The 26,242-nt window shown below is 45.3% G+C and overlaps 1 protein-coding gene across 1 annotated transcript; it reads left to right on the top strand.

Moving 5' to 3' along the window:
* The first annotated feature begins 1,995 nt into the window (after nt 1-1,995).
* Nucleotides 1,996-10,477, top strand: LOC142183151 (interferon-induced protein with tetratricopeptide repeats 5-like). Its single transcript, XM_075258096.1, has 2 exons — nt 1,996-2,057; nt 9,031-10,477. Exons 1-2 carry the CDS (start codon nt 1,996-1,998, stop codon nt 10,475-10,477), a joined length of 1,509 nt encoding a protein of 502 aa, XP_075114197.1.
* Nucleotides 10,478-26,242: the final 15,765 nt, after the last annotated feature.

The raw sequence follows: 26,242 nt of genomic DNA, 5'->3' as shown, positions 1-26,242 counted from the left end.
GCATCCAAATTACATAAGACTGCTTTCGCTTTCCCCGTTGTGATGTAAGACATTGGGCAGCAGCTGAGGCTTTTACTGCCAGACCAATTTGTTGATCTCTGTTCCTCTGTATCCCCTCTACTGCCACAGCCATAGTGAAATGTACACCATTATTTCCCATGTCATAGCATGTATGGCCATAGCTATATATCTGATAGGCTTACCCTTTATTTTACAGAAATGTTTAACCCATTAGAGAACGACAAAACTCTATGTCAGTCTCTAACGGGCTTTATTCCAATGCATATTACTATCTATATTATGTGCATAAGAACCCTGCAAGATCTACTCCACCATGCTTGGGGCAGCTGGATATGGAAAATCACTAATTCAGGACATTTAACTCTTTAGATGCCATGATTAGTGACCAGGGCACATAAGTGGCTCCAGAGGGAGGATGCTCCTTGGATGAAGCATTGGCACATCTGTGAATATGAGCGCAGGATGCCAGAGATTACTTGGCATCTGGGGTCTAGGGAAGGACCCCAGGACTACCTATAGTATAAGCTGCTTTTCCATAATATAGAGAGTTAGCTAACTCTTAAAGTTATATAGAGCTCTGCAAAGAGTCGCAAACAGATGTACAACAATCATCTTCTACCATAGGAGAAGCTACCAGTACAATGGTTACAGGGGTTGTTACTCAAAGGGTACCGATTATAAACATTGTGGCTGTAGAATCTTCAAGGAGGGCACATTAAAATATATTGCAATTCTTTTCTCTCCTACACATCCATAACGTTTCTCTACAGATTCTCAACCACGATGGAAGGGCAACTGTTAGGTCTATTCTGCCTGGCCTACAGGGTTCACTGTCCAGCCTTTACTTTTCTTCATCTGCTTCACCAGTTCTGCCACATCTACAGGAACTCTACTCTTTTCCCACTTGCTAACCACATCGGGGTTAGGGGAGTAGATAGGAGACAGATCAATCATTCATGAACATGAGTTATTGAGAACAATTTATTCCTAAACCTAAGCTGTTAGTCCAAAAGAAGGCAAAAGACCTGGACACTTTGGGCCAATTTCATGTCACAGGGAAAAAAATTCCTTCTTGACCCCAAGAAAAGGTGATCAGTTAGAGAACCCTGGACCAAAGCTATTACAAGTATAACTAACTAATGTATATTCAATACAAGGAATATGAATGGCAGTTGTTTTCTTCATTTCATCCTGAGAAGAGCACCTCGTCTTCACAGACTGGACTCTGGAGCTTGATTCATGATTGCATTGACCTTCTCTGTTGTGTTCTTCTTCTCCACCATTGACTATGTTTCATCTCCTCGTTGAGTGCCTTCAACGTTCATCTCAACTATTGATAGAGAAAACAAACACTACCCATGGCACAGGTACCTGACAGTTGTATTATGGCCGGTTCCTTAAGTATATATAAGCCAGATGTTTTCTTTTCTTCGCTCTGTCTTGGCAGCACACACCACACCTTTCCTTTACAGTCTGAACTTGGAGCTTGTTTCGTGATTGTATTAATTTCTACCATTAACTTCTTTCCCCATGGTTGATGAATTCCTCTCCACCATTGACCATGTTAATCTACACCATCGACTACATTCATCTCACCGTTACTTATGTTCATTTCCACTGTTGATAGAGAAAACAAACACTATCCCCTATAGCCCCGGCCTAGGCCCATTGTATTATGCTAGGTCACTTATGTAGCATAGAACAACTGGCCAACAGAAGAACTGGGATTTGGCCTATAGCTCTGCAGATCTTGGAGCTAGGTGACATGGATTGAAGATATAGCTCCTCAAGCTTATGTAAAGAGACATCAAGAAATGGCCACCAGTTCTCTGTGGACATTTGTAAAACTTTTGGCTTGTAAATAGACTCTGGAAGATATACATTGGCCAAAAGTTTTTGAGCCACAAATATGGAGTTTCCTTTTGACAAACATTTATTTGCTGAGGCCTAATCACAGGTCTAAGTATTGACTTCATGGCCCAGGACATCACAGATGACGATCAAAGGTTGTGGGGACCATGCAGTGGGATGCTCAGGTGATGTGAGGAAGATGAGAAAGACTGTTCAGTACTCCCCCCTTCCCCTGTTAGGCCTTTTCTTATTAAATACTGGGGTCTAAAGAGAGTATAATAATGATACATATGTGGAGAACCCTAAAATTTCAGTCTCAGCTGATCACAAATTTTTTGGACAATTTGTAAACAAACCCATGTTATCACCCTGCTGTGTCACCCTGCAAGTAAATTTGCAATGAGGCCCTGACATAAAGCCATAACCTTCCCCATTTATCTGTGTCCTTGATCCTGGATCTCCATAGACTTGTACTGTCAGTAATGACGATGTACTGTAAGGCCTGCCATTCTGACAGTGGAGGGATATTGTTGCGAATACTAAACCCACCAATATCTCTGACACCTGGGCGCATACAGGCAAAGCTGACATTGAGCTTTCAGATTTCTAGCGATATATCATACCGCCAATCTGCGAGAACATGAAAGGTCTCCTTTAAACATAGTGTAAAAACAATATAAATAACCTACATGAAATACTAAAAATGGAGAAAAACTGTATCATTAATAATGTTTGCAATAAATGAACCAAGATAGAAATAAGGATAGCAATACTTCCTACAGTTTAAGATCAGCCTAAGGGGGCGGTGCCAAAATCAGATCGCCTCAGGATTATAGTATGACAAGCCTGGGACGTTTGATCTATTGACCAAGCAAACCACACTTTATTGAAACGTGTCCAGGTATCAGATATGATAGTATCTAATGACTGTAGATATTATGAAGCTTGGTGTCCTCATTTTGGATACTGAATTCTGGCAGACATCAGGATATATTGGAGAAATTTATATGGGGCAAATCAGAGGCCGCTTGTTTAAGACCTGGCAGAAAGACGGGCGCCATTAGAGGAACTGATTGGAATAAAAGCTGCTGAGTTATCCTGTGAATGGACAACCAGAAGCAGCTACAAGAGTTGACCAAATATGGAGAATATTTCCGCTATCTTGACAGCTTAGCTGGGACCATATAGTTCCTCTGTAGGACCCTCAAGGATGAATCTAAAAGGGTGACCTGTCAGCTACGTTTGCTAATAAATTTGCAGTCTTGCAATTGAGCCAAGGTCATTGTGGTCTCCAAATCTCTTTCCATGGCTGTCATAAAGTCCAATTTAACAGTGTTTGGTGGCATATTCAACTCACTATATATAGGGGAGGGAGAACCTCGATCTGCAGCCCTGTAGATACACAGTCTTTCAAAGAATAGCTGTCATGTCCAGAAGAACTTGGACAATGGGAGCATTTAGGAGAGTGAAATGGCAGTAGCTCACTTGTCAATGAATCTAGTATGCCTCCACCATACAAAGTTCTCCAGAGAAAGACCAGAAGGGGAAAGGGGATTGTGCAAGAGAGGGAGAAGGGGTGATACATTGTTCTGCAGTTTATATTGGAATCATGTCTTCCGCCATAGCTGTAGTATGTACTGTAGCTAGCGACCTTGGTGGCTGAAGGTACTGGATGGGTAGATAATTGTGGGGACCAACATAGGGCAACACTGACAAAATTGGAGCTTTCCCCCACCTCATTCCAAGCCAGGAGATCTTGCCGCATTACTCAGCCACCCCAGAACACTCCCCTGTGCATAGATTCACTATGTGGTGCTGGAGGGTGTAGGTGTGAGTGGTCTGGGTATATCAGTGGGGAGTGGTGGCAACTGCTTGTGTGGATGTTGGGTTTGCTTCATCTCTTTGTGGCCTAGTGTGATGGATGAGTGTGGAAGCAGAGTCCCCCTTTTAAGCTCACATCCAGGAACACATATGCTTGTGTGGTTGGGGGTTGTTTGGATCCCTGACAGTGACCATGTGCTGACAGCCATAATTTATCTTTTGGTTCATAGAGTTGTGTGAGAGTGCTTTATATGTGGGTTGAGCTGTATTGTACAAAACCTCTGTATCGCATATATATTGTCCTTTAGAAATAGTTTGACATCAGTCTATTTCTCTTCCTACAGTATGAATTCTTCCCTTTCTCCTCCTTCTCCTGAAGAGGGTGTGCGACTTTCTTGGATTGTCTGACTATAAAAGTATGAAGACAAGGTAACAGTACTTCTTGGAAATCTTCCATTCGACGGGACAGAGAAACAGGCAGAATGAGGTAACAGCTACACATTTTATGTCAAAGTCTTTGAGAAACTATTTGACCTTAGAAAGACTTTATGTTCTATTTTACTAGACTGAATATAATGTCATGTTTTAGTTATATTGTATTTATCTGTCTTGTGGTATATACTGCAGATTCAGGTTGGTTGAGAAGAGATTCTTACTGAATAAAGTCAAGATTTCATCGGTCACTTAGAATGGATGGAGTGTCATTGGTTATGATGTGCTTGAGCTTAATATTAAGGCAATGTGGAAAGGAGAGGTTGGGTGAAAATCTGATGACATTTCAGCCATATGCACACAAGGCAGTTCAGTGCTCAGCACCACGTCTAGTTCTGTACATTACACAACACCACTTGCCTTGTTCTGTATACCAAGCAGTACAACTTCCATAGGTGCTGAGTGCTCTGCACAGGAGGGACAAACACATCCAAGTGGGTCCCCAACCCATATATAGCACTATTACCACCATACAGTGACATATATGGGGCTCTGCAGACAGCATACAGTGACCATATACTGATAGATACCAGCTCTGCACAAGGCTCTGCAGACGGTATACAGTGACCATATACTGATAGATACCAGCTCTGCACAAGGCTCTGCAGACGGTATACAGTGACCATATACTGATAGATACCAGCTCTGCAGACGGTATACAGTGACCATTTACTGATAGATATTGGCTGTACACAAGGTTTTTCAGGTGGTATACAGTGACCATATACTGATAGATACTGACTGTGCACAAAGCTCTGCAGATGGTATACAGTGACCATATACTGATAGATATAGGCTCTGCACAAGGCTCTGCAGACATTATACAGTGACCATATACTGATAGATATCGGCTGTACACGAGGTTTTTCGGGTGGTGTATATAGTGACCATATACTGATAGATACTGACTCTGCACAAGGCTCTGCAGAAGGTATACAGTGACCATATACCAACAGATACTGACTGTGCACAAGGCTCTGCAGAAGGTATACAATGACTCTATACTGAAAGATATGGGCTCTGCACAAGACTCTGCAGATGGTATACAGTGACCATATTCTGATAGATATGGGCACTGCACAAGGCTCTGCAGATGGTATACAGTGACCACATACCAACAGATACTGACTCTGCACAAGGCTCTGCAGATGGTATACATACCTCCCAACCATCCCAATTTCCGCGGGACAGTCACGATTCCGGTGACATGTCCCGCGGTCCCAGAGGATGCAGATCTGAGTTGAACACATACGCGGCTGAAGCAAGGAGCTGACATGTCAGCTCCTTGCTTCGCCGCTGAACGCCGCCTACTGGCTTGTAGACGCGATGTGATGACGTCACATCGCATCTACAACTGTGCGCCAGTGAGAGGCAGCGCAGAGTGCAGCGGGGGAACGAGGAGAAGGTAAGTGTAATGTGGACGTGGAACGTGAAACTGGGGGCAGATGAAGGAGAGGACGGCATGACACTGGGGGCAGAGATGGAGGGACATGAATCTGGGGGCAGAGATGGAGGGGACATGAATCTGGGGCAGAGATGGAGGGACATGAATCTGGGGGCAGAGATTGGGACATGAATTTGGGGGCAGAGATGTGAGGACATTGATCTGGGGCAGAGATGTGGAGACATGAATCTGGAGGCAGACATGGGGGACATGAATCTGGGGGCAGAGATGGAGGGACATGAATCTGGCGGCAGAGATGGGGGATATGAATCTGGGGGCAGAGATGGAGGGACATGAATCTGGGGGCAGACATGGGGGACATGAATCTGGGGCAGAGATGGAGGGACATGAATCTGGGGGCAGAGATGGGGGATATGAATCTGGGGCAGAGATGGAGGGACATGAATCTGGGGGCAGGGATGGAGGGACATGAAACTGGGGGCAGAGATGGGGGACATGAATCTGGGGGCAGAGATGTGAGGACATTAATCTGGGGGCAGAGATGTGGAGACATGAATCTGGAGGCAGACATGGGGGGACATGAATCTGGGGGCAGAGATGGAGGGACATGAATCTGGGGGCAGAGATGGGGGGATATGAATCTGGGGGCAGAGATGGAGGGACATGAATCTGGGGGCAGACATGGGGGACATGAATCTGGGGCAAAGATGGAGGGACATGAATCTGGGGGCAGAGATGGGGGGATATGAATCTGGGGGCAGAGATGGAGGGACATGAATCTGGGGGCAGGGATGGAGGGACATGAATCTGGGGGCAGGGATGGAGGGACATGAAACTGGGGGCAGAGATGGGGGACATGAATCTGGGGGCAGAGATGTGAGGACATTAATCTGGGGGCAGAGATGTGGAGACATGAATCTGGAGGCAGACATGGGGGGACATGAATCTGGGGGCAGAGATGGAGGGACATGAATCTGGGGGCAGACATGGGGGACATGAATCTGGGGCAGAGATGGAGGGACATGAATCTGGGGCAGAGATGGGGGGATATGAATCTGGGGCAGAGATGGAGGGACATGAATCTGGGGGAAGAGATGGAGGGACATGAATCTGGGGGCAGGGATGGAGGGACATGAAACTGGGGGCAGAGATGGGGGACATGAATCTGGGGGCAGAGATGTGAGGACATGAATCTGGGGGCAGAGATGGGGGGACATGAATCTGGGGGCAGAGATGGAGGGACATGAATCTGGGGGCAGAGATGGAGGGAACATGAATCTGGGGGCAGAGATGTGGGGACAAGAATCTGGGGGCAGAGATGTGGGGACAAGAATCTGGGGGCAGAGATGTGGGGACATGAATCTGAGGGCAGAGATGGAGGGGACATGAATCTGAGGGCAGAGATGGAGGGGACATGAATCTGGGGGCAGACATGGGGGGACATGAATCTGGGGGCAGACATGGGGGGACATGAATCTGGGGGCAGAGATGGAGGGGACATGAATCTGGGGGCAGACATGGGGGACATGAATCTGGGGGCAAAGATGGAGAGGACATGAATTTGGGGGCAGAGATGGGGGACATGAATCTGGGGCAGAGATGGGGGGACATGAATCTGGGGGCAGAGATGGAGGGGACATGAATCTGGGGGCAGAGATGGAGGGGACATGAATCTGGGGGCAGAGCTGGGGGACATGAATCTGGGGGCAGTGATGGAGGGGACATGAATCTGGGGGCAGAGATGGGGGACATGAATCTGGGGACAGAGATGGAGGGGACATGAAACTGGGGGCAGAGATGGAGGGGGACATGAAACTGGGGGCAGATGAAGGGTGTATATGAAACTGGGGGAGAGATAGAGGGGGGACCTATAATTTACTGGTGACTGTAGGAGGATTATACTGTGTGCGGGCACATGAAAAATTAATGAGAATGGACGTAGTCAACACAAAAGTGGGTGTGGCTAAATTTGCCTGCAGCTTTGCCTGCAGTCTCTTCTTCTCACTTCCTATATTTCTTCCCCCTCCCCCCCATCTGGCTGAACAGGACACAGAACACTTCTGCAGGTCAGATAATATGCAGATGCTTATACAAAAATGAACTCCATTTTATCTTTGTGTTACATAGAGAGATAACAGTCCTGGCTTTATCAACCAACTGCAGTTAGCTGAATTTTCCTGTTGGCAAGAGCACTGAGTAAGTGACATCACTTGTCCTATAGGTCCTTGTCCTATAGGTCCGTGGTTATGGAATAAATTCACATAGCAGGCAAACAAAGCAGCATTTCTAAAGCAATATATTCAGGAAAAGGCTTCAATGGTTTCTAAATGCTGGTGTTTGCGGCGGTTAGTCACTTCCCTTGCACTGTAGGTTTGGACACACATCTCCACCAGAAAACTATTTTTACATATAAATGTATGGACAATACAATACATCTACTGCCATGCCCATTCCATATGTGTGTATCATTTACTTATAATAACTGGAGTTGTTGTGGGAGAGAGTCAATTCACACAGTTGCTGTGGAGCCCCATCATTTCCATTTATGTCACTGACCATGATATGTAGAAACACGTGAACAAGTCAGGGATCCTTTTTTTTTTTTTTTAAAATAGAGGTTAAAAGTATAATAGGCACAAGTTAGCACAACAGTAATCTAGGAATAAAGTAGCAGGTATTTAAAGGAATTTCCAACACTACACATTGGCCTGTTCTTAGTATAGATCATAAATATCGAATTGGAACGATACTCAGCACCAGCACTGAGCAGCTTTTTCCAGTATAGTATATGGAGTCAGAAGCAGATGGCTCCGTACACTGCAGGTCAGCTTCTCCTCACTGTCCAGCTGTTAAATAAATAATAATAACATGAAAAATTAAAAACATCATCAAAAATTCTATAACCCCTTTCCCAACAGTCGCCGTAATAGAATGGCAGATATTAAAATATGGCAGCCACTCAGGAGCTGTGCGCCCGCCATAGCCGCTGGGTCTCTGCTGTTTTATACAGCAGACAACCGGCGCTATTGCACATAATCAGTGCCCACACTGATCGTGGGCATTAAACACCCCCTGGTTGCGGGTTCCAAAGCTGACCAAGGTGCCATTTTGCCTATTGAAGTCTCCCAGGCTTGTCTACCATTATCTTCTATTGCAGGCTGCTCTATTCCTCTGGTAGAAAGGGGTCCAAAATGTTTATAACATAAAAATTGGAATTATTAGGTAATTTCCCAGCGACACTCTCCCTTTAACCATAAAGTTACAGATGCATCAAAAAGTTGTTTCACTATATACTGACTAAGCAGCATACAATACACATTGTAGATATAACTGTATGTAGCAGTACATTCATGTGACTATATATACTAGGTACATTTTGTATATATGTTATTCATTTTTGGATCAATTACTGTTACTGATCACTTCTCCTTTTATTACAGTAAGTTACCAAAGGGGGCGCTGAAGATGCGTTTACTACAACTGAAATGTCACTTCACTTGGAAACTTCTTTTGAAGAACAAAGAACTCGATGAATTAGAAGACAAATTTTCTAACCAGTTGACATTTCTTGTCACCAAGAACAAATACATGGTGTACAATCTATTGGCCTATGTCATGTACCTGAGAAGGAACTACACCCAAGCTAAGGACAATTTAGAGAAAGCAGAAGAAATGATTAAAGAGAACAATCCGGACGGGACTGATCAAAAATATTTGGTGACATATGGGGATTATGCATGGGTGTTCTACAACTTAAACCGGTATGAAGATTGTCAACAATACATAGAAAAAGTAGAGGAGATTTATAAGGAACTAAAAGGTGCACCAGACATAGCTGACATCTATGGAGAGAAGGCCTGGTCGCTGTTACAGTTTTCTGGCCAGTATTATGAAGATGCAAAACAATGCTTTGAGAAGGCTTTGGAGCTAGAGCCAGAAGAACCTGAGTGGATCACTGGATATGCAACAGTGGTCTATAGACTGGAAGGTTTCTGGGGTGGAAATTTCCCTGCTTCAGAATGTAAATCACTGGATCTACTGAAACGTGCCGTAGAGAAGAATCCAAATGATGCCGTGGTGAAGGCTCTTCTGGCGTTAAAGCTGCAAGACCTGGATAGAACTGATGAGGGAAGACCATATATTGAAGAAGCCATAAAACAAGCCCCAAACCTTCCATATTTACTCCGTTACGTTGCGAAGTTTTACAGGAGAGCTGCAATGGTGGATGAGGCCTTGCATGTCCTAAAAACTGCAGTAGATCTCATCCCAAATTCTGGATTTCTACATCACCAAATAGGACTTTGTTACAGACAAAAGTATCTCATGTGCAAAAAGCAGTTTGGAAACTGGAACTTTTATAACAAATACAAGGATTCTGAAGAAGTGAAGGATCTCATCCAAAATACCCTCTTCCATTTTGAAAAGACGATGGAGGTCAAGAAAACATTTGTATATGGTTTCATAGACTTAGCCAATATGTACTCTGAAACCAACGAATATCAAAAGGCCGATGACACATTTAGAACTGTTATGGCATTTACTGATCTCGAGGATGATGAGAAGCAGCAAGTTTTTTACAATTATGGACGTTTCAAGGAATATCACATGAAGTCTGAATCTCAAGCCATCGACTACTATAAAAAATGTATGCAGATTACATTGCCCATTAGAGACAGAGAGCGCTGTGAAGAGTCTCTAAAAAGAATTTCTTCAAAGAAGATTAGGAACAATATTCACGATGCTGAGGGTTTTGCTTTGCTTGGCTTTGTCCATAAGACTAATGGGGAAAGGAATGAAGCAATTGATTGCTATGAAGAAGCCTTGAAATATGACCCTTACAATGAAGAATATGTGAGCGAACTATCTGAGCTGAAACTGATGATATAACATGTGATGTGTAATGTGTCTTCAACATACTGATCTAATGTGAACAATGAAATACTAAATATGAAGTGGGGAGAGGGGGGATATGCAGCTGCAGCTATATCTGTATAAATTATTACAATAATGAGGTGTTAGAGTATACCTAATATATAATAAAGATGTTAGTTCTCCTGCCAGACCTCCAGCTACTGATTTCTCACAAATGGCTTCCACTGCGGCTAGCAAGCCTGCAATAAGTGTGTAGTTGTGTATAAATGTGTATATGTAATGTGTAAATTTGTGTATTCTGTGTGTGTGTGTGTGTGTGATGCATACAATGTATAGTACATGTTTATATACAGGTATACTATATGTACTGTGTATAGATAGATAACTAGATTTAAGTATACAGTATATATTATACCTGTGTAGAAACGTGTACTATGTACAACAGGGAAACTCAACTGATGGACCTCCGCTTTCATCTCCCACCCGCTGTCCTCCAAGCCCTGACCCCTTGCACTAGCCGCAGCAGGGATTGGTAATCATCCTGGCTACCTTCACACTTGATGGCTCTTGCACAGGCGGCAGTGATGACTCCAGACCATAAGATGTAAGCATGTGCCTGTGGCTTGTGTGGTGCTCCTCTCATTCGAATCCAGGACTTTGTTTTATAACTGTGTTAAAACTTTATCTTTATGGAGAAGCAGAGAAGGATAAGTGATATATTATGTAGGCAGTCATAGTATAGCTAGAAATAGGTGGAAGAGGTGTTTGGTTCTTTTATCAGTCTATGACTGTTCAGAATTTACCAGCACTACATTATTACTTGTATTGGGTGATTGATGCTAGTTTTACATAGTTACACAACTAGAAGAGGTCACACTCAAAGTTGCATTGCAATGGATCTCCATAGTATACCTTTCTCCTCCTCGTGTGAATTTTGTAAGCTCTAATTGCTAAACTATATTTATAAATGTGAGGTTCTTGGCGCACAGTTTGGTCAATTGTGCGAGCCCATCTGCCACGTCACGGCGACCTCATTCAGATGGGTCCCTACACTAAACCTTTACTTGAGGAAGAAAAGCTGACCTTCCCCCTATAGAAAGCCCTCTGAAATAAAGTTCTTAGAAACTGTACTGTAACAGTGAGTCTTTAAGAACTTTTCTCCTACCCTATATGTAAAGTGTTAGTGCAGGAACCCATCTTAATAAGGCCACAAAAGCAGCTGATGGGGTCAAACATGTCATGCAAAATTTTTTGCAAAAACATGACTTTGGGTAAAACATAGTAATATACTATAGTGTAATAGTAATGTAATAGTAATAAATCTATCTATTTATTGAATTTATGTTAAATATGTTTAAATATACACCTAACACTTCACTTACCTTACACTTACTTCATACTTATTAAATAAATGGCACAACGTAATGACTGTTCTAAAGATATATGTATATATATACACCTTACATATACGTATTTGAACAAATGTGGTTCATTAAACCATTGTGTATTGCTAATTTAATAATAGTTAGCAACTAGTGTCCACATAAGTTTAACTAAAGATAGACATGTCTTAAATAATTAGCACCCATTACCTATATTGCTTACACATGTTCTTATAGGTATTATAGTATTAAATGGGTTATGCTATAGTAATTATCTTCTATTCATAGACTAGACCACTACCGATCGTAGAGAAGGGAACATTTCACCATTCCTCTACTTCTATCCTTCCTCGCCTCTCCTCCTAACACAACACTCCTTTTACCCTCTCTGCTTCACCTTCTCTAGTTCTTCCTCCTCTTCTCCTCTTTACCCTCCCACTACACAACCCCAGCGCTGCACCCCCCATGAGGTGACCTGAAGTAGCCCTGGGGGGGGGAGACGGAAAGCTGTCAGATCGGGTCCGGCCGTGAGCGCCGGTGAGCATTTTATGCTCTCCGCCGCAAAACCGCTTTTTTAAAACCGGACACAGAGTACTGCATGTCTGCGCCGCTCTCTCCGCAGTCTCAGTCATACACATAGTTGTGGGCGCGATGTGACGTCATCACATCGTGCCTACAAATGCCGGAGCGCAGCGTTAGCAGGACCATTGTGTTAGGTCCGGGCCCCCGAGTGGTTGCCCGGCTCTGGATCCGCCCCTGTTCTGACACATTTCTTGCTCTTTGTCCTGTGTATCACCAAAGATAAGACCATGTAAGTTACAAACAAGTTATAAATCACATACAGGGAGAAAAGCTACAAATGTGCACCATGCGACTAGTGGTAAGGCTCTGTTCACATTACATTTGTGGCATTTGTATGACACACGTCTGGAAATACTTCTAATATAAACATCTAGTGGCTGTCTCTTGCAACTGGGTGTTCCACAAGTGCATATATCACCCCTCAGCCACTCATTGTAAATATCCATATTGCACCGTGTACATACATAGTATCTGCTGCCTGCACTTTACTACACAGTGGAAATAATCCTACTGTCTATAAACTGACTACAAGTATACGGCAGCCATGCTTTCTCTGCCCCCCCTAAACGTATTTAGTGTATGTGCTGAGAGCATTTCATACCACATGGACTAAATGAAGACTATGACTTGTGTTCCTAATGGATGGAAATAGTAAGTAGGACAGATGTCATTGGTTATAATGGTAGAAATATAAGATCAGGACGTCAGGTTCTCACTGTTCTACCTATGTAGTATAGCAGAGCTGACTGCGCTCCTCTGCCTGCCCCATAACATCCCAAACCTGACTGAGCAAAATGGAAATGTTTCTTATCTGTTATATAAATGATAGCGAGAAGCTCATGTGAACAGAGACTAATACTGGTCAGTTACTCACAGTCGCCCCCTAGTGTTATCTGTAATCCAGTCTGTGTAATGATTGGTCATCTTCAGTATTAGGATTAGACCAAACTCCTCCAGAGTCAACGTCCGTCTTCTCATGGTGATATATGCAGCTGAAGATTTAACCCCTTAAATACCAACACCGTTTTAGCACTAAGGCCTATTTCTATTTCTATAGACATTGCTGTATGAGGTCTTGTTTATTGCAGTATAATATACATATTACTAACTCCAATGTGAAATGTGAAACACCAATTTGTCTATTGGTTTTACATTGTAACATTTGCTCTGTTCTCCATGCTTTATAAATAATAGAGATGAGCGAGTAGTATTCGATCGAGTAGGTATTCGATCGAATACTACGGTATTCAAAATACTTGTACTCGATCGAGTACCACTCGCTATTCGAATGGAAAAGTTCGATGCAGAACCAGCATTGATTGGCCGAATGCTATACAGTCGGCCAATCAACGCTGGTTCTTCTCCTACCTTTAGAAGTCTTCTCCTTGCAGCTTCCCCGCGGCGTCTTCCGGCTCTTCATTCACTCTGCCAGGCATCAGGCCTGGGCAGAGCCGACTGCACATGTCTGCTTGTAGTGCGGGCATGCGCAGTCGGCACTGCCCAGGCCCGATGCCTGGCAGAGTGAATTCAGAGCCGGAAGACGCCGCAAGGAGAAGACTGCTCGGAGGATCCAGCCCGACCCTCACTCGTGGACTTGGTAAGTATAATTTGATCAAATGTTGCCTACCCCTGAAACGAGCATTTTCCCCCCATAGACTATAATAGGGTTCAATATTCAATTCGAGTAGTCGAATATTAGGGGCTACTCGAAACGAATATCGAACCTCGAACATTTTACTGTTCGCTCATCTCTAATAATTAAGGCTAAGTTCACACCAGCACTAGAATTCTGTTCGGGGTTTCTGTCCCCGAACCGGCTTAAAAATGCGGAGTAAAAAACGTTTTATCGCTCCCACACATGACCATTGAGGCCCAATCACAGCCTATAGTGGTGACCAGGGGGCCATATATGATGGCGGATGCCCTGAGAAGAAGACCAGAACACCAATGGATACCATGGCAGAGTCCAGAAGAGGAGTTAGGGTATGTTTACACAGAGTTTTTTGCACCTCCCAGCAGCAATTTTTTTCCTGATTTCTTTCAGCTAGAGGAAGAATAACACCGAAATGACCAATCTTTAGGTGGATTCTGCCTTGAAAAACCCAATTAAAACAATGGGAGGAGGAAAAAACGCAATGAGTTTTTTGATGCGATTTTTGCTAAAACCACATAATGAAAAACTGTATCATGTACAAAAAAGCCATGATAATAAAACCAAAAAAGGCCCTCATTTACCTGTATCCTTGATCCTAGATCCTGCTTCTCCTCTTCATCTCTTGAAATGAGCATTTTTCCATGAACACCAGTTTACATAGAGCCACAATCATTCTGACATCATGCTATGAGAAAGCAATGGCCTCCTGCATCATATGATGTCACTGTTGTCATAGAAACAGTGCTCTGGCGGTACTTGACGTTCATTTATTTTTTTACATTGTAAAGATTTTTAAAAGTGTTCCAAATTTTAGTGTACCCCAGGATTCACCTCTGTTATAAGTGATGTACCCCAGGGCTCAGTGCTAGGTCCTTTAATATAAGTGGTGTACCACAGGGCTCAGTGCTGGGTCCGCTGTTACAATGGTGTACCTCAGGGTTCAGCACTTAGTCCTCTGTTATAGTGGTGTACCCCAGGGTTCAGTGCTGGTTCCTCCGTTATAAGTGGTGTACCCCAGGGCTCAGTGCTAGGTCCTTTAATATAAGTGGTGTACCACAGGGCTCAGTGCTAGGTCCTCTAATATAAGTGGTGTACCCCAGGGTTCAATGCTGGTTCCTCGGTTATAAGTGGTGTACCCCAGGGTTCAGTGCTAGGTCCTCTGTTATGAATCATGTACCCCAGGGCTCAGTGCTGGGTCCTCTGTTATAAGTGGTGTACACTAGGGTTCAGTGCTGGGTCCTCTGGTATAAGTGATGTACCCCAGGGTTCAGTGCTGGGTCCTCTGTTATAAGTGGTGTACCCCAGGGTTCAGTGCTGGGTCCTCTGGTATAAGTGATGTACCCCAGGGCTCAGTGTTGGGTTCTCTGTTATAAGTGGTGTACCCCAGGGTTCAGTGCTGGGTCCTCTGGTATAAGTGATGTACCCCAGGGTTCAGTGCTGGATCCTCTGTTATAAGTGGTGTACACTAGGGTTCAGTGCTGGGTCCTCTGGTATAAGTGATGTACCCCAGGGCTCAGTGCTGGTTCCTCCGTTATAAGTGGTGTACCCCAGGGTTCAGTGCTAGGTCCTCTGTTATAGTGGTGTACCCCAGGGTTCAGTGCTGGGACCTCTGTTATAAGTGGCGTACCCCAGGGTTCAGTGCTGGTTCCTCCGTTATAAGTGGTGTACCCCAAGGTTCAGTGCTAGGTCCTCTGTTATGAATTGTGTACCCCAGGGCTCATTGCTGGGTCCTCTGTTATAAGTGGTGTATCCTAGGGTTCAGTGCTAGGTCCTCTATTATGAGTAGTGTACCCCGGGGTTCAGTGTTGGGTCCTTTGTTATAAGTGGTGTACCCCAGGTTTCAGTTCTGGGTCCTTTGTTATTTAACTTATTTATTAATGATGTAGAATATGGGATTATTAGCAATGTCTCTACTTTTGCAGATGACACCAAGCTATGCAGTCCAATAAATTCCATCTAGGTTATAAGCAGCATTCTTCTCCTGCATGTGTGGAAACTGAGCGGAAACTACATGGACCCCATTATAGTGGGGTTTGTGGGTTTTCTAAGGTAACTGATTTGTAATGCACATAGGTTTCCGTTCAGGGGGTCCCCAAGTGGAACGCAGATGTGAACCGGGCCAGAGGGGAAATATGACCAAATACATGTCATTATGATTCTACTTCTGACCTTGTCTTATAAAGAAATTCATTCTTGAATTTTTTTGCCCAATTATCTAATAATATTTTTCTGTCACAAAAAATGTAACTAGTTATTTTTTAAGGGTTGTTCACTTCATTACGTGTATGATCCTTTCTGTACCTCGTAGACAGTTTTATGGTCTCACTTGTCTATATCTTTCCCCCAGGCAGACTGTGCATGGCAGGAGTGATTTGGAAACCTTTTCTTTCAGCCACAAACTGTTGCTCAGACTTTATCTCGAGTGGCTGACTGGTGTAGAAGGTGAAGAAATAAGATGCTTCAAGGCATGGAGATGGGTCAGTCTGAAGAACTGTGGGCAGAGAGGAAACATCTTGCTGCAGTCTCACCATCAAAAACACTGACACCATGGCTAGTAATGGCCATTCTTCATTTGCAGTGGCAGTTCAAAATGGCAACCTGGCAGTAACCCAATACTTAGCCTTGGATTTCTGCTAGAGACTCCACAACAAAAACACATGTCAGATTTTCCTAAATTGTATTAATGTCTGTATAAAATAGCAGCAAAATAGACGCACATTGGGTTTTAGCATCATAGGACCCCCTTAGAAAATACGAACAAATACAGATTCTAGACCAGCTCAGACCCCTAAACAAATAAAGACCCTAGACACTTTATCCCATGAACAATTACAGACTACAGCCCAATGCCATCCAATGCATTGTAATGAGAAAGAATTGTAATCCAAACTACTGGCAGTCTTATAATGTAAAATAGAGATGTCTGCATTCTTGTTTTCCAGCACAGGCAAGGCTTCTTGCCAAGATCCTCTTGGCTTCCAGAACAGAACAATGTTTACATGGTGGTGAAGACTGTGCAGCCGTTACAGGGAAATCGAAACTTAAAGTGTCTGAAACCCAGGAAAACAAAACTGTGGACATGGTGATAGTTATGCTGTGCGTGGTAATGATAAACTGAACATGACCTGTATGACATGGCAAGGGAGGGACACTAGAGAAGAAACACTATCAATTAGAGATGAGCGAACAGTGTTCTATCGAACTCATGTTCGATCGGATATTAGGCTGTTCGGCATGTTCGAATCGAATCGAACACCGCGTGGTAAAGTGCGCCATTACTCGATTCCCCTCCCACCTTCCCTGGCGCCTTTTTTGCTCCAATAACAGCGCAGGGTAGGTGGGACAGGAACTACGACACCGGTGACGTTGAAAAAAGTAGGCAAAACCCATTGGCTGCCGAAAACATGTGACCTCTAATTTAAAAGAACAGCGCCGCCCAGGTTCGCGTCATTCTGAGCTTGCAATTCACCGAGGACGGAGGTTTCCGTCCAGCTAGCTAGGGCTTAGATTCTGGGTAGGCAGGGACAGGCTAGGATAGGAAGGAGAAGACAACCAACAGCTCTTGTAAGAGCTAAATTCCAGGGAGAAGCTTGTCAGTGTAACGTGGCACTGACGGGCTCAATCGCCGCAACCCAGCTTTCCCAGGATCCTGAATGGAATACACTGTCAGTGTATTCCCGTATACCCGATATATACCCCGATACCCGTTCCAACGGTGTGCCCCCCCACCTTCACCCCAGAAATACCCTGCAAGTCCCCTAGCAATAGAATTGGGGCTATATACACCCACAATTTTTACTACTGGTATACAGTGCCATTGTCTGACTGGGAATTCAAAGAATATATTGGGAATACAAATACCCTCATTTCTTGCTACTGCCATATAGTGCCAGTGTCTGACTGGGAATTCAAAGAATATATTGGGGTTACGTGCACCCACAATTTTTACTACTGGTATACAGTGCCATTGTCTGACTGGGAATTCAAAGAATATATTGGGAATACAAATACCCTCATTTCTTGCTACTGCCATATAGTGCCAGTTTCTGACTGGTAATTCAAAGAATATATTGGGGTTACGTGCACCCACAATTTTTACTACTGGTATACAGTGCCATTGTCTGACTGGGAATTCAAAGAATATATTGGGAATACAAATACCCTCATTTCTTGCTACTGCCATATAGTGCCAGTTTCTGACTGGTAATTCAAAGAATATATTGGGGTTACGTGCACCCACAATTTTTACTACTGGTATACAGTGCCATTGTCTGACTGGGAATTCAAAGAATATATTGGGAATACAAATACCCTCATTTCTTGCTAATGCCATATAGTGCCAGTGTCTGACTGGGAATTCAAAGAATATATTGGGGTTACGTGCACCCACAATTTTTACTACTGGTATACAGTGCCATTGTCTGACTGGGAATTCAAAGAATATATTGGGAATACAAATACCCTCATTTCTTGCTACTGCCATATAGTGCCAGTGTCTGACTGGTAATTCAAAGAATATATTGGGGTTACGTGCACCCACAATTTTTACTACTGGTATACAGTGCCATTGTCTGACTGGGAATTCAAAGAATATATTGGGAATACAAATACCCTCATTTCTTGCTACTGCCATATAGTGCCAGTTTCTGACTGGTAATTGAAAGAATATATTGGGGTTACGTGCACCCACAATTTTTACTACTGGTATACAGTGCCATTGTCTGACTGGGAATTCAAAGAATATATTGGGGTTATAAATACCCTCATTTCTTGCTACTGCCATATAGTGCCAGTTTCTGACTGGTAATTCAAAGAATATATTGGGGTTACGTGCACCCACAATTTTTACTACTGGTATACAGTGCCATTGTCTGACTGGGAATTCAAAGAATATATTGGGGTTATAAATACCCTCATTTCTTGCTACTGCCATATAGTGCCAGTTTCTGACTGGTAATTCAAAGAATATATTGGGGTTACGTGCACCCACAATTTTTACTACTGGTATACAGTGCCATTGTTTGACTGGGAATTCAAAGAGTATATTGGGAATACAAATACCCTCATTTCTTGCTACTGCCATATAGTGCCAGTTTCTGACTGGTAATTCAAAGAATATATTGGGGTTACGTGCACCCACAATTTTTACTACTGGTATACAGTGCCATTGTCTGACTGGGAATTCAAAGAATATATTGGGGTTATAAATACCCTCATTTCTTGCTACTGCCATATAGTGCCAGTTTCTGACTGGTAATTCAAAGAATATATTGGGGTTACGTGCACCCACAATTTTTACTACTGGTATACAGTGCCATTGTCTGACTGGGAATTCAAAGAGTATATTGGGAATACAAATACCCTCATTTCTTGCTACTGCCATATAGTGCCAGTTTCTGACTGGGAATTCAAAGAATATATTGGGGTTACGTGCACCCACAATTTTTACTACTGGTATACAGTGCCATTGTCTGACTGGGAATTCAAAGAATATATTGGGGTTATAAATACCCTCATTTCTTGCTACTGCCATATAGTGCCAGTTTCTGACTGGTAATTCAAAGAATATATTGGGGTTACGTGCACCCACAATTTTTACTACTGGTATACAGTGCCATTGTCTGACTGGGAATTCAAAGAGTATATTGGGAATACAAATACCCTCATTTCTTGCTACTGCCATATAGTGCCAGTTTCTGACTGGGAATTCAAAGAATATATTGGGGTTACGTGCACCCACAATTTTTACTACTGGTATACAGTGCCATTGTCTGACTGGGAATTCAAAGAATATATTGGGGTTATAAATACCCTCATTTCTTGCTACTGCCATATAGTGCCAGTTTCTGACTGGTAATTCAAAGAATATATTGGGGTTACGTGCACCCACAATTTTTACTACTGGTATACAGTGCCATTGTCTGACTGGGAATTTAAAGAGTATATTGGGAATACAAATACCCTCATTTCTTGCTACTGCCATATAGTGCCAGTTTCTGACTGGTAATTCAAAGAATATATTGGGGTTACGTGCACCCACAATTTTTACTACTGGTATACAGTGCCATTGTCTGACTGGGAATTCAAAGAATATATTGGGGTTATAAATACCCTCATTTCTTGCTACTGCCATATAGTGCCAGTTTCTGACTGGTAATTCAAAGAATATATTGGGGTTACGTGCACCCACAATTTTTACTACTGGTATACAGTGCCATTGTCTGACTGGGAATTCAAAGAGTATATTGGGAATACAAATACCCTCATTTCTTGCTACTGCCATATAGTGCCAGTTTCTGACTGGGAATTCAAAGAATATATTGGGGTTACGTGCACCCACAATTTTTACTACTGGTATACAGTGCCATTGTCTGACTGGGAATTCAAAGAATATATTGGGGTTATAAATACCCTCATTTCTTGCTACTGCCATATAGTGCCAGTTTCTGACTGGTAATTCAAAGAATATATTGGGGTTACGTGCACCCACAATTTTTACTACTGGTATACAGTGCCATTGTCTGACTGGGAATTCAAAGAGTATATTGGGAATACAAATACCCTCATTTCTTGCTACTGCCATATAGTGCCAGTTTCTGACTGGGAATTCAAAGAATATATTGGGGTTACGTGCACCCACAATTTTTACTACTGGTATACAGTGCCATTGTCTGACTGGGAATTCAAAGAATATATTGGGGTTATAAATACCCTCATTTCTTGCTACTGCCATATAGTGCCAGTTTCTGACTGGTAATTCAAAGAATATATTGGGGTTACGTGCGCCCACAATTTTTACTACTGGTATACAGTGCCATTGTCTGACTGGGAATTCAAAGAGTATATTGGGAATACAAATACCCTCATTTCTTGCTACTGCCATATAGTGCCAGTTTCTGACTGGTAATTCAAAGAATATATTGGGGTTACGTGCACCCACAATTTTTACTACTGGTATACAGTGCCATTGTCTGACTGGGAATTCAAAGAGTATATTGGGAATACAAATACCCTCATTTCTTGCTACTGCCATATAGTGCCAGTGTCTGACTGGGAATTCAAAGAATATATTGGGGTTACGTGCACCCACAATTTTTACTACTGGTATACAGTGCCAATTTCTAACTAGGAATTCAAAATGCGCAAGGCTCCCGGAAAGGGACGTGGACGAGGCCGTGGGCGAGGTCGGGGGAATGGTTCTGGGGAGCAAGGTAGCAGTGAAGCCACAGGGCGTCCCGTGCCTACTCCTGTGGGGCAGCAAGCATTGCGCCACTCCACAGTGCCAGGATTGCTTGCCACATTAACTAAACTGCAGGGTACAAACCTTAGTAGGCCCGAGAACCAGGAACAGGTCTTGCAATGGCTGTCAGAGAACGCTTACAGCACATTGTCCAGCAGCCAGTCAGACTCTGCCTCCTCTCCTCCTATTACCCAACAGTCTTGTCTTCCTTCCTCCCAAAATTCCGAAGCTTTACAGAACAATAACCCAAACTGTCCCTGCTCCCCAGAGCTGTTCTCCGCTCCTTTCATTGTCCCTCAACCTGCCTCTCCACGTCACGATTCCACGAACCTAACAGAGGAGCATCTGTGTCCAGATGCTCAAACACTAGAGTCTCCTCCATCTCCGTTCGATTTGGTGGTGGATGACCAGCAACCCACCCTCATCGACGATGATGTGACGCAGTTGCCGTCAGGGCATCCAGTTGACCGGCGCATTGTGCGGGAGGAGGAGATGAGACAGGAGTTGGAAGAGGAAGTGGTGGATGATGAGGACACTGACCCGACCTGGACAGGGGGGATGTCAAGCGGGGAAAGTAGTGTGGATGTTGAGGCAGGTGCAGCACCAAAAAGGGTAGCTAGAGGCAGAGGCAGAGGTCAGCAGCTTAGGCGAAGCCAGGCCACACCCGGAATCTCCCAAGATGTTCCAGTTCGTACCCAGCCCCGAAAAACTCCCACCTCGAGGGCACGTTTCTCGAAGGTGTGGAGTTTTTTCAAGGAATGCGCCGAGGACAGATATAGTGTTGTCTGCACAATTTGCCTCTCGAAATTGATTAGGGGCTCTGAGAAGAGCAACCTGTCCACCACTTCAATGCGCCGTCATTTGGAATCCAAGCACTGGAATCAGTGGCAGGCAGCAACGGCAGGACAAAGGCCGCCTGCCGTTCACGCCACTGCCACTGCCTCTGCCACTGCCTCTGCCTCTGCCACTGCCACTGCTGACTGTGCTGGCGATGCACTCTAGAGGACGAGCCAGGACACCACTTCATCTGCCTCCGCCACTTTGTTGACTTCTACCTCATCCTCCCCTGGTCCTGTCTTATCTCCTTCTCCTGCACCATCAAAGGCACCATCAGGCGTTTCTTTACAACAACCCACCATCTCTCAGACATTGGAGCGGCGGCAGAAATACACTGCTAACCACCCACACGCGCAAGCCTTGAACGCCAACATCGCTAAACTGCTGGCCCAGGAGATGTTGGCGTTCCGGCTTGTTGAAACTCCCGCCTTCCTGGACCTGATGGCAACTGCGGCACCTCGCTATGCCGTCCCTAGCCGTCACTACTTCTCCCGGTGTGCCGTCCCCGCCTTGCACCAGCACGTGTCACTCAACATCAGGCGGGCCCTTAGTTCCGCGCTTTGCACAAAGGTCCACTTGACCACCGACGCGTGGACAAGTGCATGCGGACAGGGACGCTACATTTCACTGACGGCACACTGGGTGAATGTAGTTGAGGCTGGGACTGCTTCCCAAACTGGCCCGGTGTACCTCGTCTCCCCGCCTAACATTCCTGGCAGGGACACGAGAAGAACACCCCCCTCCTCCTCCTCCTCTACCGCCTCCTCCTCCGCCACCGCCTCCTCCTCCGCCACCGCCTCCTCCTCCGCTGTTAGATTGACCCCAGCTACGAGTTGGAAACGTTGCAGCACTGGCGTTGGTAGACGTCAGCAGGCTGTGCTGAAGCTGATCAGCTTGGGGGACAGACAGCACACTGCCTCCGAGGTGAGGGATGCCCTCCTCGATGAGACCTCAATATGGTTTGAGCCGCTGCACCTGGGCCCAGGCATGGTCGTTTGTGATAACGGCCGGAACCTGGTAGCAGCTCTGGAGCTTGCCGGACTCCAACATGTTCCATGCCTGGCCCACGTCTTCAACCTAGTGGTGCAACGTTTCCTAAAGAGCTACCCCAATGTTCCAGAGCTACTGGTGAAAGTGCGGCGCATGTGCGCCCACTTTCGCAAGTCGACAGTAGCCGCTGCTAGCTTAAAATCTCTCCAGCAACGCCTGCATGTGCCACAACACCGGCTTTTGTGCGACGTCCCCACACGCTGGAACTCAACGTTTCAGATGTTGAATAGAGTGGTTGAGCAGCAGAGACCTTTGATGGAATACCAGCTACAAAACCCTAGGGTGCCACAAAGTCAGCTGCCTCAGTTTCACATCCATGAGTGGCCATGGATGAGAGACCTTTGTGACATCCTACGGGTCTTTGAGGAGTCCACAAGGAGGGTGAGCTCTGAGGATGCGATGGTGAGCCTTACAATCCCGCTCTTGTGTGTTCTGAGAGAATCCCTGATTGACATCAGGGATAACTCAGATCACACAGAGGAGTTAGGGATAGCATCCGATCCGTCACAGCTGGAGAGTAGGTCCACACATCTGTCCGCTTCACTGCGTTTAATGGAGGAGGAGGAGGAGGAGGAGGAGGAGGAAGAAGAGTTGTCCGATGATGTGATGGTGATACAGGAGGCTTCCGGGCAACTTCGAATCGTCCCATTGTTGCAGCGCGGATGGGTAGACATGGAGGATGAGGAGGAAATGGAGATTGAACTTTCCGGTGGGGCCAGAGGAGTCATGCCAACTAACACTGTGGCAGACATGGCTGAGTTCATGTTGGGGTGCTTTACAACCGACAAGCGTATTGTCAAAATCATGGAGGACAACCAGTACTGGATCTTTGCTATCCTTGACCCCCGGTATAAAAACAACATCTCGTCTTTTATTCCGGTAGAGGGGAGGGCCAATCGCATCAATGCTTGCCACAGGCAATTGGTGCAGAATATGATGGAGATGTTTCCAGCATGTGACGTTGGCGGCAGGGAGGGCAGTTCCTCCAGTAGGCAACCAAGTTCTCACCGGTCCACACAAACGAGGGGCACACTGTCTAAGGTCTGGGACACCTTGATGGCACCCCCTCGCCAAAGTGCCGCCACGGAGGGTCCTAGTGTCACCAGGCGTGAGAAGTATAGGCGCATGTTGCGGGAATACCTTTCCGACCACAGCCCTGTCCTCTCCGACCCCTCTGCGCCCTACACGTATTGGGTGTCGAAGTTGGACCTGTGGCTTGAACTTGCCCTATATGCCTTGGAGGTGCTGTCCTGTCCTGCCGCCAGCGTCCTATCTGAGAGGGTGTTCAGTGCAGCCGGTGGCATCATCACTGACAAGCGCACCCGTCTGTCAGCTGAGAGTGCCGACCGGCTCACTTTGATAAAAATGAACCACCACTGGATAGAGCCTTCATTTTTGTGCCCACCTGTGTAAAACACCCCAACATGAAACTCCATGTCTGTACTCAACCTCTCCAATTCCTCCGCATCCTCATACTCATCCACCATAAGCGTTGCACAATTCTGCTAATACTAGGCTCCCTCCAACATGATTTCCCCCAACTCTGCTGGTTAGAGGCTCCCTCCACCCTGATTTCCACCAACTCTGCTGGTTAGAGGCTCCCTCCACCCTGCTTTCCCACAACTCTGCTGGTTAGAGGCTCCTTCCACCATGAATTTGCCCAAACTGGGCTGTTTAGAGGCTCCCTCCACCATGAATTGGTCCAAACTGGGCTGGTTAGAGGCTCCCTCCACCATTAATTGGTCCAAACTGGGCTGGTTAGAGGCTCCCTCCACCATGAATTGGTCCAAACTGGGTTTTTTAGAGGCTCCCTCCACCATGAATTTGCCCAAACTGGGCTGTTTAGAGGCTCCCTCCACCATGAATTGGTCCAAACTGGGCTGGTTAGAGGCTCCCTCCACCATGAATTTCCCAAAACTTGGCTGTTTAGAGGCTCCCTCCACCATTAATTGGTCCAAACTGGGCTGGTTAGAGGCTCCCTCCACCATGAATTGGTCCAAACTGGGGTTTTTAGAGGCTCCCTCCACCATGAATTGGTCCAAACTTGGCTGTTTAGAGGCTCCCTCCACCATGAATTGGTCCAAACTGGGGTGGTTAGAGGCTCCCTCCACCATTAATTGGTCCAAACTGGGCTGGTTAGAGGCTCCCTCCACCATTAATTGGTCCAAACTGGGCTGGTTAGAGGCTCCCTCCACCATGAATTTGCCCAAACTGGGCTGTTTAGAGGCTCCCTCCACCATGAATTTGCCCAAACTGGGCTGGTTAGAGGCTCCCTCCACCATGAATTGGTCCAAACGGGTTTTTAGAGGCTCCCTTCACCATGAATTGGTCCAAACTTGGCTGTTTAGAGGCTCCCTCCACCATGAATTGGTCCAAACTGGGTTTTTTAGAGGCTCCCTCCACCATGAATTTGCCCAAACTGGGCTGTTTAGAGGCTCCCTCCACCATGAATTTGCCCAAACTGGGCTGGTTAGAGGCTCCCTCCACCATGAATTGGTCCAAACTGGGGTTTTTAGAGGCTCCCTCCACCATGAATTGGTCCAAACTTGGCTGTTTAGAGGCTCCCTCCACCATGAATTGGTCCAAACTGGGGTGGTTAGAGGCTCCCTCCACCATTAATTGGTCCAAACTGGGCTGGTTAGAGGCTCCCTCCACCATTAATTGGTCCAAACTGGGCTGGTTAGAGGCTCCCTCCACCATGAATTGGTCCAAACTGGGTTTTTTAGAGGCTCCCTCCACCATGAATTTGCCCAAACTGGGCTGTTTAGAGGCTCCCTCCACCATGAATTGGTCCAAACTGGGCTGGTTAGAGGCTCCCTCCACCATGAATTTCCCAAAACTTGGCTGTTTAGAGGCTCCCTCCACCATTAATTGGTCCAAACTGGGCTGGTTAGAGGCTCCCTCCACCATGAATTGGTCCAAACTGGGGTTTTTAGAGGCTCCCTCCACCATGAATTGGTCCAAACTTGGCTGTTTAGAGGCTCCCTCCATCATGAATTGGTCCAAACTGGGGTGGTTAGAGGCTCCCTCCACCA

The sequence above is a fragment of the Leptodactylus fuscus genome, chromosome 10 (genome assembly GCF_031893055.1).
Source record: "Leptodactylus fuscus isolate aLepFus1 chromosome 10, aLepFus1.hap2, whole genome shotgun sequence".
NCBI classification, from domain to species: Eukaryota; Metazoa; Chordata; class Amphibia; order Anura; family Leptodactylidae; genus Leptodactylus; species Leptodactylus fuscus.
Note: the sequence above shows the minus strand (reverse complement) of the source record. Positions and strands in the feature narration are given on the sequence as shown.

Bases quoted from the DNA above. Each gene is read 5' to 3' on its own strand.
- LOC142183151 (XM_075258096.1), top strand. From the start codon at position 1,996: ATGGCCCAGGACATCACAGATGACGATCAAAGGTTGTGGGGACCATGC. The intron at 2,058-9,030 runs GTGATGTGAGGA...CTTTTATTACAG, and splicing joins CCATGCAGTGGGATGCTCAG to TAAGTTACCAAAGGGGGCGC.